Source organism: Corvus brachyrhynchos, unplaced genomic scaffold (genome assembly GCF_000691975.1).
Source record: "Corvus brachyrhynchos isolate BGI_N302 unplaced genomic scaffold, ASM69197v1 scaffold61, whole genome shotgun sequence".
Lineage (NCBI taxonomy): Eukaryota > Metazoa > Chordata > Aves > Passeriformes > Corvidae > Corvus > Corvus brachyrhynchos.
This window is the reverse complement of record NW_008236478.1, coordinates 2,806,507-2,825,179: the sequence shown is the minus strand read 5'-3', so window position 1 is coordinate 2,825,179 and position 18,673 is coordinate 2,806,507. Positions and strand designations below refer to the sequence as shown.

General features: G+C 37.5%; 2 protein-coding genes across 5 annotated transcripts in view; one reads left to right on the top strand and one right to left on the bottom strand.

Moving 5' to 3' along the window:
• The window catches only part of MAPK8 (mitogen-activated protein kinase 8), a 182,172-nt gene that overhangs the window by 95,854 nt on the left and 67,645 nt on the right, over positions 1-18,673 (bottom strand). The window lies entirely within an intron of this gene.
• FRMPD2 (FERM and PDZ domain containing 2) overlaps positions 1-18,673 on the top strand; it is a 69,928-nt gene that overhangs the window by 42,276 nt on the left and 8,979 nt on the right. The window contains 13 exon segments of the mRNA XM_017725974.1: positions 301-515; positions 1,373-1,471; positions 2,696-3,060; positions 5,449-5,728; positions 6,622-6,780; positions 7,427-7,601; positions 8,673-8,883; positions 10,046-10,083; positions 12,583-12,669; positions 13,089-13,153; positions 14,561-14,722; positions 15,210-15,378; positions 16,651-16,727. Of these exon segments, the coding sequence (XP_017581463.1) occupies positions 301-515; positions 1,373-1,471; positions 2,696-3,060; positions 5,449-5,728; positions 6,622-6,780; positions 7,427-7,601; positions 8,673-8,883; positions 10,046-10,083; positions 12,583-12,669; positions 13,089-13,153; positions 14,561-14,722; positions 15,210-15,378; positions 16,651-16,727 (2,102 nt within the window).

Genomic DNA, 18,673 nt, shown 5'->3' with positions numbered 1-18,673 from the left:
CAGAAAAAGATAGCATGTGAATCTCTTTATGTTGGTACAAAAGCTTTTTCCTTTATGGGCTTGTACCAGACTGTGAACACATGGTGAAATAGATTCCAGTTTTCCCTATTCTGCTTGCGAGATTTCAAAGACTTATGTAAGATAAAGGAACGCCTAAACCTTCTTTTGACATTACTATCAGCAGATCTACCTCTGCAGCATGCAGGGAAAAGGTATTTTGAGAGTATCGTTTATATCAGCTCCTTAGGAGGTACATATGTCATGGTTCCCATTTTTTTTTCCAATCTTTGCTTTGAGCAGACAATACATTTGAAGTGAAATTAACCAAGAATTCTGGAGGCCTTGGATTTAGTGTTCTGCAGATGGAAGGAGATGCTTGCGAACACCTTGGAGGAGCTATTGTTAGGATCAAAAGACTGTTTCCAGGGCAGCCAGCTGAAGAGAATGGAGAAATTGAAGTTGGAGACGTCATTTTAGCTGTGAATGGGAAACCTCTCCGTGGGCTCCTGTATCAGGTAGCAGGAAGTATTATTACTGGGGTTCCATATGGGTAACAGATTAATAAAGACAATGCATTTAAACTTAATTATCACCAGAGGGAGGCAGAACTTGCATATAATTAATCTGATTTCTATGTAGGATTCTGCTCTAGAAATCCTATGTAGAATTTCCTTTCTAAATTAATTCTGACAGAGAATTTCTTCTGCTATTTAATTTATGAGTTTCTACAACTAATGTATGAGTTCTATTGTTAGATGCACACCAGTTGTTAATTAGTTGGAATCTTTGTTGCTGTTATGCATGAACAATTTTGGAACAATTTTCCCCCTGTGGTCATTTGTGCTTTGTAATGTCATGCTAAATATAATGCCCCAGATTCAAATTTCTACCAAGAGTAGTAAGTCCTGTGTAAGTTTTTAACCTGGAATGAGAAATTCTATACTCAATGAAGAAATTAAATGGTAATGGCCTACATGTGGATTTATTTTTTTCATTGGAATATGGCAGTTTGGGGAGCTATGCTGAAATAATTGACCAAGGATGTGTTACTGCCACATGTGGTTTGAATGAATTCGCCTGAAAATTCTGTTTTCTTCAAGAAAAGAAAATTAATTAACCTAAACCTATGTGTCTGTTGGTGAAACAGAAGTTTCTAAACAGAACTGAGTTTACTTTAGATACATGTTCACATATAAACTATGGTCCACTTATATAACAATACTTCAGTGGTGACTACTCAGATACTGCTGAGAGGCCCAAACATGAGAAATGTAGCATTCACAATAAAAATTTTCTCTATCTCAGTTGGTAAAATGACATGTATGACAAACTGTGTTCCATCAGAAATAAAATATTCCTCCTTTCTGTTTAGGATGTCCTGCATTTGTTGAGAGGAGCTCCTCGAGAAGTTACACTGCTACTTTGCAGACCACCAAAAGGTGTTCTTCCAGAAATAGAGCAGATTGCTCTGGTAAGGCAAAGCTTCTCATAGAAACTCGCTTCTGTAAACCTGGAAAGACCCTGCTACGTGTTCTATCCAGTCTTGAACAAGGCAACCTTCCCTGTTTTCAAGGCCCTCTATTCCATTGCTTTCCCTTCCTGGTTTCAATTCAACCTGTAGAGTTCAACTGATATTTCTTTAGCAACCAAAATAATATAAATCTGGCAGATGTGAAACACTTATCCCAGTCCAACAACTTTTGAGTCGCTGTACTGTCATTGGAGCGAAACAGCACATACCCAAGCACCTCTTCTAGTGGTGCTTCTAAAAATGCTCTACCAGATCCTCAGCCAGAAACTGCAGATATTCTCAGATGCAGGTACTGTAACTCCCCAAAGTGAGAAGAAAATAAAGAACTTTTCCTATCCAGACTATCTCGTAATGAAGTTTAAAAAATGAAATAATGGTTTCAACTGTTTTTTCAAGTTCTTATTAATGGTTAGCAGAATCTGCAGGGGGAAAAACAAAACAAAAAAAACCAAACAAAACCAACAAAAAAAACCAAAATGAAAAAACAAACAACAACAAAAAAAAAAACCACCAAAAACAAACAAACAATAAAAACCCCAACCAAACCGTAGACACTGCAGAGACTAAAACATTAGATGTGCTAGCATTATTACTGCTGCTTCTTGAACACATCTCATGGACACATGACAAGTACTCTTATAATGAATATGCATTTGTACTACTCTTGTTCCATTCTGAATGGCCCACTCATGGTGCCTGTCCCACTAGGATTTATAGCCACCCACAGGCAGACAGAAATGACAGTCAGAACCACCTCCAGATAACAAACTGACTCCTGCTGCTCTGCTGCAGTGGGCCCTTGGCTGATTTCTATGGTCAGTGGCATGGGAGTCAAGTCTGGAAATTACTTCTATGGAATGAAGAGAATATAGACACAAAATCGAGGCATGATATGAACAGAAATAATAAAAAAGAACCTCTAGGAAATAATTCATTGGGAAAAGTGATCTGGCACTCTTGTAGAACATGAAAAATAAGCATAAAGAAAAAAGAGTTATTTGGTGAGAGAGTACCTCCTATTTTTTCTCCTCTCTTCCAGCTACCATTTGATATTTTCCCATTCAGAAGCTTATTAATACTGATTTTTCAAAATACTTTTCTCTTGAAGGAGCAAAGATAGGAGATTAAAAAGGAGTTCCACTAACCTTTCTGTTATTTTCATAGACTCCAGCACCATCTCCAATTAAGGACTTTGTGGCAGAAACGCCAGGCAGCACAGAGGCAGGAAACAGTATGGATCAATCTACCAGTGAGGGAAGTAGCACCTCTCCAGACCTCGAAGACTGCCTCGATTCTCCACTGGGAGAAGATTTCAGTGAGCCTCCTGAGGATGACAGCTCAGCTTATGAAGAGCAGGAAGCTGAGTTTCAAGACAAACCCATACAGAAACTCCCAACTTCCAGAGAGAGTTTCTATAAGCATCTTTGGAAGATTCATCAAGAAGCTTCCACTTCTGAAGTCTTCCACTCCCTAGAGGAAGAAGTGAAGCAGAACTGCTACTCACCTTGTGAATTAGGACAGGCCAAAAGGTAGGGAATACTGAAATCTGTTCTGCAGCCTTCCTTTGACTCGTAGAATTTTGAAAGTGAATCACTTAGGTTCTAATCACGCCTAATTAGTGAAGATTTTATTTTATCATCTTATTCTGACTCACCTAATCTGCCTTCCCTATTTACTCTCATCTTATTAGAATTTTGCATATGTCTGCATTGCAAGATACTTGTAAGAGTTCTGCACCACTGTAATAATTTATGCTGTTCAGCTGAAGCTGGTTGCCATTTGAAATCAGTGGGAAGAGTCTTGTTCAACTAAATAGGAAACAAGTACTTTTTTCTTGATTGTATGATCTTTTACTTCCAATTTGTTTCAGAGTTAACTTAAATAGGCACCATAAGTTTTTCTTATTGTGTGATCTTTTAATTTCAAATGTTTTCATAGGAAATAAAAAAACCCTCAGAAGACAAACTGTGATCAAGGAGGAAAAAAACCCTTATTTTCTGTTTTCTGGTCTTTAGAAGCCAAGAGAACCGCTGAGCCAGAGGAATTATACAATAAAGTATAATGCAAATGGACTCAGTCTCCTCTTACACTCTTTTGGATATATCAGACACTGTCACACAGAAGACAATCCATTCCATTTTCATCATCTTTCCCAGAGCAAAAAAATTATAAATTATCAGAACAGAAAAAATTGATGCAAAGACAAATTAAAAGTCTCCTAGCGGCCTTTAACTTGCAGCTTTAGTAATTTTACTGAGAAACTAATTTCTATTTCTTCACACAGTCACTTGAAATAATTTTGTTACTTTTGACACTCATCAAGCACAGCCCCAGACACACATTCCAGTCTTTGGGAAGTGACAGCACTACCTGACACTGCAAGTCAAGTGGGATCATAATGGCAATTCATAATTTTAGCTTCTCTATGTTGAGTGGAGAAGCTGCACTCAATTCATGAATGAAGTTCCCGCTTAATTATCTGCTTCTTTACTTCTGAGAGTAAAACCAGCCGAAATATGTCTGCAGCAAACATATTTGCCAAGAGATAATACAGATTCAACAAAACTATGTTTATTGTGGGAAAATATCAATTCCAAGAAAAGTTTTGGATTCTTCCCAAGGAGGAAGTTCTGAAATAAATGTTTTTGTTTGATACACTTTCAGTATCATTTAGTTAAGCTTTTGTGTTTTTAAAAAGCAGCCAGAGAAGTTTAAGATGGCATGCATTTTAAACAGTATTTTAAACATAATCTCAATTTAAATCTTTCCAGCTAAAACCATAAAAAATCCCCAGAAGGAAATAGGCATTAATAAAGGTCTTCCTTTTGATTAATGAAGAAATTTCTTCCGATTGCTCAAAACATTTCATGCAAATGTATAAATTTTCTGATATGAATTTTATGGAGATCTGTGATTTCATATAGGACGTGCAATTTGTTTTCATTTTTGTTGTCTATATTTGCTTAGGAGATGATGGACAGTTCACTTCTATCAAAGAGCAAAAGATCCTGGCTGACTTAGATATGAACATGCCATTTTAAGTGTTTTTGAGATGAATGCGGTTTAGCAGTATTTCAATAAGGATTGATATGAACAAAACATACTTTAAAAAAAAAAAAAAAAGTGTTTCCAGCATTTTTACAAGCTTTAATGGTAAATTTTTGGGAGACAATGCCACAGTTGGTTCATTAAGGGCAACAGCCAAAACTACTAAACGCAGCATGTATGATTACAGTTTGGATTTGAACATCAGAAGTGCTGAATACTTCGTCTGCAATATAGTGAAATAGATTCAATAATAATTTAAATTCAATTAATTTAGTAAGTCCATTAATGTCTTTCGGACAACTCATATGCTTCAAGGCAAGCTTACAAAAAGGAGTAAGGACTTCTACTTTTCATGAAGAAACAGGAACCACTTTATATTTCATGTTTGTGGTCTGTGCGCAGTTACCAAGGAAAGACCTGTAGAAGCCAGAAGTGTGGCTGGCATTCCTTTTTCAAGACAAATGCTAATATAAAAAATGTAGTGGTATTTTAATGTGAATACCACTTACCAGAAAAGTTAATTAATTTGTTTATGGAAGATGAAATAATTAATAGTCTGGGCATTGTCCAGTTATTGTTTTTGAGAACCAACCAAAGTACTAACTAATGCCTTAAAAAATTAAAAGAGTGCAAGATTTTGCAAAGATAAATAATGAAAGCTTTTTAATCTTTCAAGTAGCTTTGCAAAATATTGATTACGGGGTTTTTTTATATACTACCATTGGAGGATTCAGACAGCAATTCAATATCATAACTAGTAAATCAGTTAAAATGAAAATAAGGTAATATATAAGCAGTAGACTTTTCAGTGGCCATCTAATAAAGCATATGGAGGAAAACCCCAGCACTGCAATCTTTTTCTTTTCCAGCCGCGTATTTAATAAGAGTCATGATGACCTATCAAACACAAAATGTATGCCTGAAACTCTCTCTCTAACCCCTATTGATGAAGAGTATCTCACTGTCAGCTCAATGTCACGAGGAGGAAGCTCCGAGACAGTCTCTGCAACCACTGCAACCCCACAACCACGTGTTTGTGGTCCCTCATCATCACCCCTGCTTGCTAGAGAGACACATGACAGTGACAACGAATGGGAGGACTTGGAGGAACCAGAGGAAGAGAAGGAAGAAAATGAACACTGCACTCAGGTATGTGATAGGCACCAAATTACTAACAGGTAGAATACAAGGGAAAAGAAACAATTTTAAGAATGTTACATTCTTAAACACTCATTTAAACTAATTTTCTATGCTATTTCCACATGACTTTTTTTTTTTTTTAACTTTCCTGAATATCCACAAGCTTCAAATAAAGCAGACCTTCCACTATGCCCAGCTCTCCAGAATTCTTAACCATTTTCCTTAAGGATATTTATTTTTTCTTGACATCTTACTATTTCTCTAACTTTCCAAAATTCTGCAGTATTATTTTCAGTGTACGAAGGCCTAAAAGCTCTCTAGTAGCTTCTAAAATTAATTGGAGTCAGCTACTTGGGTTTTTTCTGCCATGTTTCAAGCCCATGCAGAAAATCACTTTGTTACAGTGATATTGCTGTAATGTCCTGATAAGAAACTATGAGCCTTGTGCTAATTACTATTCAAATATAAGGCTCAGTCCTGCCAAATGCTGAACATCTTGCATTCCTACTGACACTAATGAGCTCTGAATTCCTACTAATTAGAGAGCACCATGGACAAAATTTGGCTCCAGGCACTTTCTTGAGTGGGACAGCAATAGCAGTAACAACAGTAATCTTTGCACCCTGCTATTGCAATGCTTTTCAGCTCAGAGGACTCCAAGCCTTTCTTTACACATTCCAAATGACCAAATCCCATGTCCTGGTGGCATTCTCTGCCTTATTAGGCCCTATTAATCAATCCACATGAACCTCCAGGATTCTGGGATATGGCAGAACACCTTTTGCATACCCTTGTTGTACCTTCTGAGGATCTGATTCCTTCCTGCATATAAAAATAATGGAAGATGTTAATGAAGGAACAGAAAAGCCTACATCAGACATACCTTCTGCTTGTTTTAACAGGAAATGGAGATCTTTGTGACTTTGACAAAATCAGAGAACAATGGTTATGGATTCTCTGTAGTTCTTAACAAAATGGACACCTGCCTGTACGTTGATGAAATCTTGAATGATCCTGCCCTTTCTGATGGAAGATTGAGAAGGGGAGACAGAATCATTATGGTACAGTAATTACTGAAGTTTATACAGAGGAGAAAATATTTGCAGATCAATGTCATTTAGTTTTGGCATTCTTCATTTGGTAGCATCCAGTTTATGACCTTTTTAGGTATGTAAATAAATCATACAATGAATCTTATTCTGCTGACCTCAGTTGGATAAATTTCAGACTGAATAGATTGTATGAGGAGGCAAATAACATGAATCTAGGAGCAATGCAAGAGAAGTGAGACATTAAATGCCTTCCCAATTAAATTACATAAACTGAATTAATGTAACAAGGTAATAGGTGCACACAAAGGATGCAGGAATTATGTCCTTTGTAATGTAAGAATGAAACTTTTTTTCAGCCATGTTTGTGTTCAGTATTGCTTAAGACTCTCTTCCTTGTTTTTTTGCAACAAGACCTTGAGTTTCAAGGGGAAAAAAAACTATTTTTATTAAAGCTCTGCATTCAGAAAAATAAAAGTTCAAAAAAGAAATATTACTGCAATCTTAACTATTGAATTTACTGACATTAAATACCACAGCAAAGCAATAAAAAGGAAGTAAAAACTAATTTAAGTTCATATGCAAAATTCAGAGTGGAGGGAGAAGTAAATGATGGTCAATGAGATCTGTGACATGCTTTTACTGGTTTGTCATTTAGGTGAATGGAATTGATGTCACATCTTTACCATGCAATGAAGTTCTGACTTTACTGCAAAGCTCTCCTCCAGATCTGCACCTTGTGGTTGGTCGTGCTGACGGTGACCCACGTCCCTCAAGTAGGCCAGATGAGATTCCTGAAATTACTCTCACAAAGGGTGCCGATGGACAGCTAGGTGTGTAGTAAATGCTGTACTTGCTGTACATGGACAGGAATGACAGCATAAGGAATCATAAGCAACTGTGGTCTTGGATCAGCATGATCCAAACTGACCTTGACACCTTTATGCTCTTCGTGATCACCCATGACCAAGGAATGAGAGCTTTATTTCGGGCAACACCTAAGAGGGAAGACTAATATCTCTTACTAGACTAATGAAGATAGTTGGAAAATTGATTTTTGCATTATCACCCTATTAACTGAATTTCTGGCAGATTTCCAGTCTCATATTTTTATGTTGCTGATATACTAAGTTTTGGGTAGTTGGATAATAATGTCTACTACCTGCAGAGACACATAAATATGTATTTGGAGGGAAAGACAAAAACTGAAGAAAAGGTAAAGTTTAAGAAGGATGACCCACAGGTTGAGACTACAGTTTGCTATTCAAAAAATCTCCACTTGAATCCTTGATTCACCACAGACACAAGGCTTTATCTACATTGTCCAATACAAATGATAAAAGAAATCCCTACAATCTGAGTTCTTGGTATTTCTGCAGCATGTTGTGAGTACTGCACAAAGATAAAACTGTAGGCTCAGGAAACAGTATGGCTATATTTGCTCATGTACAACATCCTGTTTACAGGTAGGAACTAGTTTGTTCAGAGATTCTTTGAATGTCATTTGCATTGTGTAGGCACCTCCTCAGCTGTCATAGGCCTCCATTCCTGAACACTGCAAGGTGTTTAAATGTTCTGGTAATGAGGGAGTTGCTGCTATGCAGCTCAGTGTCCTATTGCAATGACTATTGAACATCAGGTGAAATAAAGCACTACACAATCACTGAAACATAGAGATGGACACCACTATTTAAGGTTTTCCATACTTTTTTTAACATCTAATGGCATTTCACTCAGTCCAGCTTGTACACCCATCTTACTGGGGCAAGACTGTTATTTATAATGTCAGTGATTTGTTCAGCCTGTATTTCAATGATTCACATCTATTCCGCTAGACTTTATGTCACTGACAGTTAAATTCAAAACATGCTGCCACAAAAGATGCTTTCTCTGCATTATTCTAGGCTTGAAGCTGACAGGAGGAGCTGGAAGCAAGTTACAAGGTATTTATGTGCTAGAGATAGTGCCTGGCTCTCCTGCCAGTGTGGAAGGCAGCTTACAGCCACAAGATCAGATTGTTTACCTCTGTGGACTGTGGACTGAGGGCATTAGCCTGGATGATGCAGTGAGAGTGTGTGAAGCTGCCACCCAGAATGTTCAAATCAAAGCCACAAGGTAAATCTGAGCATATTTGATCCTAATGCTGAAGCAGGTTTCTAAATTTTACGTCAACAAGTCAGACGGCACAAAACAGAAAAATGCTTTATCTCAAAGGTCTTGCAACCTGATAAATAACATTCATAAGGTATCTTATCTCCTTGTAATTTCAACTAACGCAGCAAGCACAAGTAGATTCATACAACACAAATGACAACTCTTCAAATTTCATCATCCAAAAACCAATGTAAAGCCTTTAACTGTGAGGCTGAGCACCATTTTCCTATGTGTTGCTCTCTAGGGAAAATCTTTGAATTTCCGGCACTAGTGTCAACTTTCTCCTTACAATCTCAGATCCACAACTACAAGCAAGAAACTACCTCTGATGGGAAATTCTGAGTTAATTCCAACAGCCAAACATTTTAGAAAGGTACTGAAAATGCAGCATTTAATCTGCAGCATGAATAGAAAATCTTTCCAGGCCTGAATAATAATCAGCTGTAAAGAATTTTGCTCATCAGTTCATGGCTGCACTCTAGATTAACTGTGTTCCACAGTCTGGTATCACACCAGCACAGGTCCTGGAATGATGCAGAAATAGCTTCCAAAGATCTCAGAGGAACGGTAAAATATTAACCCAAAGCATGTGAATAACTAAGTTACATAACCAGAGCGTGTGGCGGAATGGCTGTCACAGCTGTCTTAACATAGTTCAAACTTTTATCATTGTTTTATTAACTTGTGCTTATCTAACAGAAGAAGAAACTGCTGCCTCATTGTACATCTTGCTGTACAAGTTAGTAGGCAGCACCTTCTGATTGTCAGAATTGACAAACTAAGGAGACAAACAGAAAGAGGGTAAAGGAACTTACAAAAGAGCATTCCCACTTTATACAGTGGGTAACCAAAGCTGAATTCAAGATGTACCAGAAAGCAGTTCTGTATTGGGCCAGGTGATTTAACATGCCTATTTTTTTCCCCAACACATTTCAACAAAATGTTTCACTATAGTCAAATATTTTCATATACTGATATAAATTCTCCTTAGGAAAGCACCACTAACAAAATCATAGAAGCCCAACTACTATTTAGACAATTGACTTTCTAAAAATAATTTTCATATGTGCTTTACAAAGCATGCAGCTCTTAATGGCTCACATTTCACTTTTTCTGCCCCCAGAAATGGCAATCCAGTGGTTCCTATAGAGCAGGAAAATAGTAAGTAAGGCTAATATTTTTGAGTTTTAGTTCAAAACTTGCTTCTGATTTTGAAAATAAGCATAGATTCATTGATTTAAAAGTTATTAACAGATTGTAACTTGGCATTCAGTATTTCTGTTATGGCCATTTTAAGGGTCTGAAGAAAATTTGGTAGCTGTTTAAGGACAGAAATAAAACGTATAGTTCTCTGTAAAAAAATAATTTATTACATATTTAGTTTCTATTTTTTAAATTTGTTATTAAGTAGGAATTTTATGTGGTTATATTTCAACATCTGTTTTGACTGAAACTATTCTCTGAGGAGTCTTCCAGCACTTCTTGAGCCACTATTTAATATCAGCCACTACTTCATCACCTAGACAACTTTTTTAAACTGTTATCAATAAACTATATAAAATCAGAAGCAGGCAGCACCAATATCTCTTAGTTAATATAAATATCCCTGTCAAGCGAGATATTTGATACTCTAACTGATACAAAACTTCAGTAATCATGTGCACTACAAAGACTTGACCAGATTTGCTCTAGCAGTGGAAGGAGTCTCAGCAAGCACAGGTTGCACCTGCACCCTCAGGAGGAAGGAGAGGTATCGCATCTAGGCCAGCACATATAAAAGGTGTTAGTTATGCAAGTAGTACTTTCCAATGCACATTTGGCCGCATTGTCAGCCCTAACCCCAGTTTCATTTACCTAAATGGATATGTCAATGGGTTTTTCTAAATCATGCAAAGATGACCTACAAAAGTAACCCTGGACCACAATTGTTCACGTGCCTACACTCATCCTAATACTGGCATATGGTTACCTGAAGAACTTATTCCACATCAAGTTAGTTACAGATTTCCTACTTTACCACACATAGCCATGTGTTTGTTTCTATAAACTGAAGGAATTTTCTTACAAGATAAGGATAAAGTTATGTGTACTCTCAGTTAACACGATAGAACTAAAGCACGGCAAATGTATATCCCAGTAGAATCTTGCTCACGCAGTCTTGTGTGAGCTTTGCAGATTCCAAGATTTCTCAAGACATCTTCAGATAGATAACCAGGCCTGATCCACCTCTGATACAGAGTTATGAACTCTACACTGGCACAGTTACCTGCCTCTCCTATAAAAGAAGATGTGTAAGATCCTGCACATGGGTCAGAGCAATCTCAAGCACAAACACAGGCTGGGCAGAGAATGGATTGAGAGCAGCCCTGAGAAGGACTTTAGGGTGTTGGTTGATGATAAGCTCAACATGACTGAGCAATGTGCAATCACAGCCCAGAAATCACATCCTTGGATGCACCAAAAGCAGTGTGGCCAGCAGGCTGAGGGAGGGGATTCTGCCCCACTACTCTGTGAGACCCCACCTGGAGTGCTGCATCCAGTTCTGGGGTCCCCAGTATAACCAGCACGTGGACCTGTGGAAGCAATTTAAAGAGGAGGCCATAAAGATGCCCAGAGGGCTGAAGCACCTCTCCTATGAAGACAGTCTGGGAGTGTTGGAGCTGTTCAGCCTGGACAAGAGAAGAGAAGACTCCAAGGAGACCTTAAAGCAATTTCCAGTACCTAAAGGGGTACTGGAGAGGGACTTTTGACAAAGGCACGTAGCGATAGGACAAGGGGGAATGGCATCAAACTGAAAGAGGGCAGGTTTAGATTAGATAGTAGGGAGAAATTCTTTACTGTGAAGGTGGTGGGACACTGGAACAAGTTTCCCAGAGAAGTTGTGGACACCTCATCCCTGAAAATCTTCAGGTCCCGGCTGGATGGGGCTCTGAGCAACCTGGTCTAATGAAAGGTGTCCTTGCTCATGGCAGAGGGTGGGAACCAGATGATCTTTAAGGTCCTTTCCAACCCAAACCATTCTATGATTCTATGATTCTTCCCCATTACAGGTACTTTTAAAAACCTATAGTAATTTTGTATTTGGTGTTCCATTTGCTTTAATCACAGATAGATTTATAGATAAATTTGTAATAATTTGTTATTAAGAAAGCAAGCCTTCATTTTTATAGGCTCTCTTAGTTACAAGAACACATACCAAAATTGCAATTACAACAGGTAGCTTTTTTTAAAGTACAGGACATTCATTATTTTCTGTAATTCACACATTAAGAGTACTTCGTGGTAGACAGCTACGATCACCAAAATATGATAAAGCAAAAGCACAAAACTGGGGGGGGGCTGGGTAGAAGTGGGAGTGTTCCTTCATCTGCCTGATCATTGCCACATGTCTAGAATGACTCAGTCCGATCTCTGATTGTTGTTACAATTTTTGAAATAGCAATGGCTGAGATGCAATATCTCTGCAATTCATGACTGAAATGTTTATATCTCTATGCAAATTGGCAAACTTAATCATGCAGTGGTCTCACACTGTTTCATATAGTATCGATATTGGATATTGATGCTTTGTTTAATAATATAAGCACAGAGATTACATTCCATGTGTACATGAAGTTTAACAGGAGGCCTGTCAGAACAAACATATGTGTGTATTTTTAGGGCCACCAGCTGAAACAGAGAAAGCCAATATTTCTTTGTCAAATGAAAACCTGAACTCCCAGGAACAGCATCTGCTGCATCAACATGGTAAGGAATTTTGCATTTTTCAATTAGGAATTGTAAAATTTTGTGCCTTCTCTTTGAAAGGAAATAAGTCTATAGGTGATAAGGGCATTGCCTGGGAAAGATTAACTCTTCATAAAAAAACCTGCCTCCCTCAGAGTTTCAGAGAACATTTATAGATTACTGTTGTCCATCTGGTGTCTCTTATGCTGCAGCACACAGTTTTTAAAGCTTGTTTTGGAACCTGCTCACAGAGAGGTAAAAAGTCACAGTGCAGCTCACATTTTAGGAGTTTTAGGCCACATAAATCCATAGGATTTATTTTTTATTTCACATATAAAATATAAAATGTTTTATTATGTCCCTGAATAAGATTTTGAGTGTTATACTATAGAATATTTTACCAGGACAACTATCTAAAAATTGTTGTTGCTTTTTCTCAGAGAAACATTTGGAGGAAACAAACTGTGATGCTCAGCAGAACACCCCCAATTCTCCAGAATGTAAAGTAAGTGACACTCTGAGGTGTGAGGTGGTTCATCAGGTGAAGTGAGCTATATGGAGTGAGATTTTTTCAATAACAGTATTTAATGTATTTTTTTCCTCTCTTTGAAAATGTGAATATAATGCATTTGGAGAGTATCCTGTAAGGGTTGAATTGCTTCAGCATTCACAGAGTAGAATGCACTGAGCACTTCCTGGGGACAGACTCTTCTGTTAATACTTTTCAATGCTTAGAAAGAAAATAGCACAGGAAAAAGACACAGAATGTCACAGCATGGGATTCTGGGGAAAATATGTGCAATTGTGAAACATTTTCCACAACAGTCTTTGAAAACTGAGATTAATATGTTTCATTCTGCAATTTTCAGATGGACATTTGAAAAGAGAGTAAAATTACCCCAAATCTTTGGAGTATTATGTAGCACTGACATAGACCAATATGTTTTGAATTTGGCAAGAGTAATACATTTTAAAAATTATTTATTATTAAATTATGAATTCCTAAATACACAGGAATTGTTCTCAGGAGAAAAAAGTTATTTCCATGCTCAGCATACAGTGCTTGAAAATTCTTACAAGTGCAAACATCACTTCTGTTGGTGAAAACACATGGAAAGGTTAATTGAAATTATCCAAATTAGGACTGATATTTCATGTGGATAGATTAACTAGTTTTCTCTTGACTGTGGATTGCAAAAATAAAGCTGTCTCTTGTTAAAATTAGACCTCCAACCTGGCAAAAAATATTGGAACAACTTTCTCACTTTTGATTATGTCATCACTATTAGTGCTTCTTCTGCATGATTTAATCCATGATAGTTTATCTGTTCAACTTGCAAAAATAATTTCCAAGGCTGATATTTGTGGCATTGGAACTAGTCATGCTGCAAGTCATAAGCATTTCTAGCTTGCTGCTATTTCTGACATAGTACTTGACCCTAAAAAAGCAGCTGATTTTCAAAGCAAATGAAGTGCCAAAGCAAAAGAAATGGGAATGTTGGGATTACAAGATTTAAATTATAGAAAAATAAGAGAATGAACTATGTACGGCATTACTGTCATGCTGGAGATAATAATGCCTTATTTGTCAATTAAGGTGATTCATTTGAAACATTATAAAAGGATTACAGAAGTACACCTTTCTTTGCTTTTAAGGTGTTATTTTCCCCAGCAGCAATTACTAAAAAGGGTATGAAAATAAGTATGTACTATTTTCATCCTGATACATACATGCAGCTGTTATGTTGATCCCTGGAAGCTCCATAGATCTATTCAAGAGTAGGATATATCCCATAATCTCCATCAGACAGTGAGGACTGTGAAGCATAATGGGAATCTTTGGTAATAAAAATGCAAACAAAATACAGCCCTGAATAAACTCCACTTTAGACTGCATCCTTGTCTATTGTAGGATTTCATTATTAAGATTGAGCTGGAAAAAGCAGAAAATGGAAGCCTAGGATTTGCACTGGTAGGTGGAAAAAATGGCAGGGCTATCTTAATAAAAGCCATCAGCCCGGACAGCAGTGCAGATCTAGATGGGAGACTTCAAGTTGGTGACATCCTGCTTAAGGTAATGTTTGTTCTTCATTGCTTTGGCCTACATTTTCTCTAGTTACTCTATAATGAGCATCTGTTCAATATAAAGGTGGTGCAGATTTGACATCTGATGCTGCTTTGCACAGTAACATGTAGAAGGTGGTGTCCCTTGGCTCCTGGTGGTCAGAGGGTTGTCCTGTTTGTTACCTCAAATTATTTTGTTTCTTCCTCCACCAGTTTCAAAATTGTTTGATTTTCTGGTTTTCATTTACTTCCATCTCTCCTTCATCTTCTCTCTGAAGAATGGGGGAATGCCCACTTACTATCTCAGACTATACTTTTGTGGTCCTACTGGCAATCATGGTATAAAGACATAGAGATGCAGGATCAAGCAAGTTAGGAAATTGAGGACACGTGAAGTTCAAAGAAGTTATATAAAGATTGCTCAGTCCTAGGACATGTGATTAGAAAAAGGCTTTGTGTTACAGGAATCTGGAAATACACATCATTGTATTTTTCAGGTGAATGAGACTTTTGTGTCTGGTCTGCCACGCCAAACAGTTACAGATTTACTGCGCAAGGCTCAAGGCACTGTTCAACTCACTGTCTGCCGAAGTGTGGCTTTGCATTGGGCTTATTCAGGCAACCAGAGCAACAGAGCTGCCACCCCCAACACAAAAGCAGAGCCTGGTAAGCAGCTACATCCCCTCACCATATGACAGAAGTGGGATTATGCGTTGCCTGAATTCAACTTTGGTATTAGTCAAGTCAATTTTAGAGTTAGTCCTGTTTCATAGCTGTAGGTGCAAACACATTCTTCACCCTGACTTGCAGCTCTGGCTAAACTCCTCCAGACATAGGACCGCAGGGAAGGCATGCCCAAGTGTGATTTTTAAGTCTAGGAACAGTCTAGGAACAAAACTGTAAGACCCTCAAAGATGCTTTAACTCAGCTTAAGTTTTTAAGTCAAGAATGTTGGTCTGATTTTACCCCATTTTATACAACTCACTGATGGAATCACAGCCCATTTTTGACTCAGTTGCTAAAATACTTTTCCCACAAACTTCACATCCCATCACTCCTACTTATCTCCTGGAAGCACTACGCCTCCTGTTCTGTCTGGCAGACAGATCCTCTCTTTTCTGTGCTTGTTCATGTTCAAATCCAGAAGCCTCTGCTCCCAGGTCTATTGTTATTCATTTGAGAGCACACCCATCTTGCATAGGGTAGCACTTAGATGACTAATACTATGGAAGAACTTTGTGCTCTATGCTCTGCTCTCCTAAGTACTTAAAAATTAAATAATAATAAAAGATGGGAGTGGAAGCAAGGATATAATATTACCAATGGATTATGGAGTTATAGTCCTCAGCTTTCTATTTCTTTGAATACTGAAACATTTCCTAAAATGTGGAGAAACTTAAGTGGGAAGGGTATAGAATTCCTTCTTCTGACCTGCTGGTTACAAATTGGATGCTTTGTTTCAAGTATTCTTAGCCAAGAAGACACAGCCATTGCCATTTTCTTCTTACATGACATGGGTGAATTACATAGTTCCTGGGAATTTTAAACTGTTTTCCTGCAAAATACAATGGTATTATAGAAGTACTGGCAGCAAAGTTAATCTATGGTACTTGCCCCTTACCTGTGAAAGAATGAGCTAGGTTAGGGAGGGAAGATTTAAATTGTTTCAGGTTTTTTTTATAGCTGCTGTTGATACAGGGCTTTATTTCAGTGTATCTTCTGGCAGTCTGAATTATGCTGGCTTCTTCAGTGGTGACATATGGCATTTGTCCTGTACTAACCCTCCGAGAGCATTCACGAAAGGGAGATTCTATGCCAGTTTAAGACACTGTATCTCAGTGCCTCATCTGAGGTCAAAGTCCTTTGGTGTAAGCAGCAGAGAAGAAATGGACCTGTATTTTCATGCATTTGATTTTGGTTTTGTTCTCTGGTATTCAGCAAGTGGTGAGGAAAGCCTGCAAGCTCAGCCTGTTTACAGTTTCAAGGAAGAAGGCTACGACCAAATGTGCAACAAGGTAAAATCAGAGAAGTTTTCAGATGTTATCAGGCAATGTACTCATATGTTTGTTTACAACATGGGTTTGCTGCAATGTGGGCAAGAACCACACCTTCTTAATGAAAAAAAGTTTAATGTAAGGGAAGTGTGCTGCAATGACTGGAGCTGCTGACATTTGAGTGAGTCAGGATTCCACTGAGATAAGAGTATATGATAAGTATAATACATATGCTAAAAGAGTGGAGGGAAGAAAGGTTGCATATGCATATGCATTGTTCAGAGTCTTTATAATACTGAAATGAATAATTTATTAATTTTACCATTCTTTCAGTATTTCTGAACCATATACATTAAAAGATTTCTATTCAACTGTCTCCACTAATATTCATAATTCAAATGCATCTAAATTTCTTCAAACATGGTTATGTTTTTGAATCCTAGTAAGTTCTGCAAGACATTCCACATTAAATTTCACAGCATCTATTATTTCTAAGTTTAAAACGGTAAAACGCCTCAGAAAATGTGAGAAATTTAGGTCTTCTTATCCTCCAGAAAACGCATAAAAAATCCAAACCCTGATTCAAGTAATATAATCGAACTAGAAAAAGAAAAATTGTTAGAATCCTTGACATGAATAAGCTGAGAAAACCTTGAAGAGGAATTTGTTTGTAGAAGTTTAAGTATTCTGCTGAAATGGGTGTTGGAACTACTTTTAGAGACTGGTGAAATGTAATCAAAATAAGGTTGTATCTATGATCTGACAAAGAAGTACACCCAACAAATAATACCAATGAGAAGTAAGAGATAGTAGTAAGGTTACAGGTTACCTATCAGATCCCTGAGTTAGCGAGGTATTAAAGCAAATATTTAGTTTTAAGCAATGTGGTTAAGTCTATCTAGTTGAGCACAGCACAAGCCTAAATTTAAGCACGTGCTTAGTGTTTTTCCTGAATTGGTTCCATTAACCTCTCTCTTCTTCATTATTTCCAGCTTGCCTTTAGTTGTCTCCTATGAATAGAAACTATTTCTGCTTTACTTTATAGAGCACAGCTGCCATCTACTCCAGAGATGTAGACTTTGAAAATGACAAGCTACTAAAAAAAAGAGTAAAAGTGAAGCAGTAAAACACATTTTCTTTGCAAATCGAAAACCTAAATCAATATAGCAGTCTCTGATCTATGTAACCAGTAGGTGCAGAAACTGGGTAGATGAATTTATGCTTAAATCAGCAGCTATAAATGTCCCTATTCTAATGGGGAAATACATGTACAAAAGTAAGAAAATAAGGTATAAGTGGGAGCTACCATTAGGGTTCTCTGGAGCATTCAGTAGTTCATACTGTGTAGTATGCCAGGGTGTTTTCTGGGTGCATCCAAAATATTAAGCAGTGAAAGAAGAAACACCAATTTGAACTAAAATTTAAATAATTATCTATCAAGTGTTACAGCTGAGAAGAAGGTACTTCCACATGCTAGCAGCAGATCCTGCATCATTACTTAAATGCAGAACCTAGTTATTATTCTCTAGGATGGAAAAACAGCCACCAATACTATTGCTTCTATTGCATATGGAGGGTCATCAAGAGTCTGCCTTCTCTGTTAGTTGAGTGCTTCTTCAGCGGAGCAGCTGCACCCTGCTTCTACCATTGGCATCATTGTGTCTAAGATAAAAAAAGGAAATTATTACCAACAGTTCCATCCCAGACACTGGATCTTCCTGCTGCCAAGAAGTGGGAGGGGAAAAGTGTGACTCATGATTCCTGTGATTGCATTTTCTTTCTGAGATCAGAGAGGATATAAAAAACTTCTCAAAGTTCAGTCGTGCATGCTGAGATGTAGAGGTGTCTCTAGACTGTATTGTTCTATTGTTCAGAAATTTACAAATGCAGCTGATAAGGCTTTTTACTCTGACTAGATACTGCAATACACACTTTCTTCTGAAAGTGGGAACTATTCTATTTTCCCT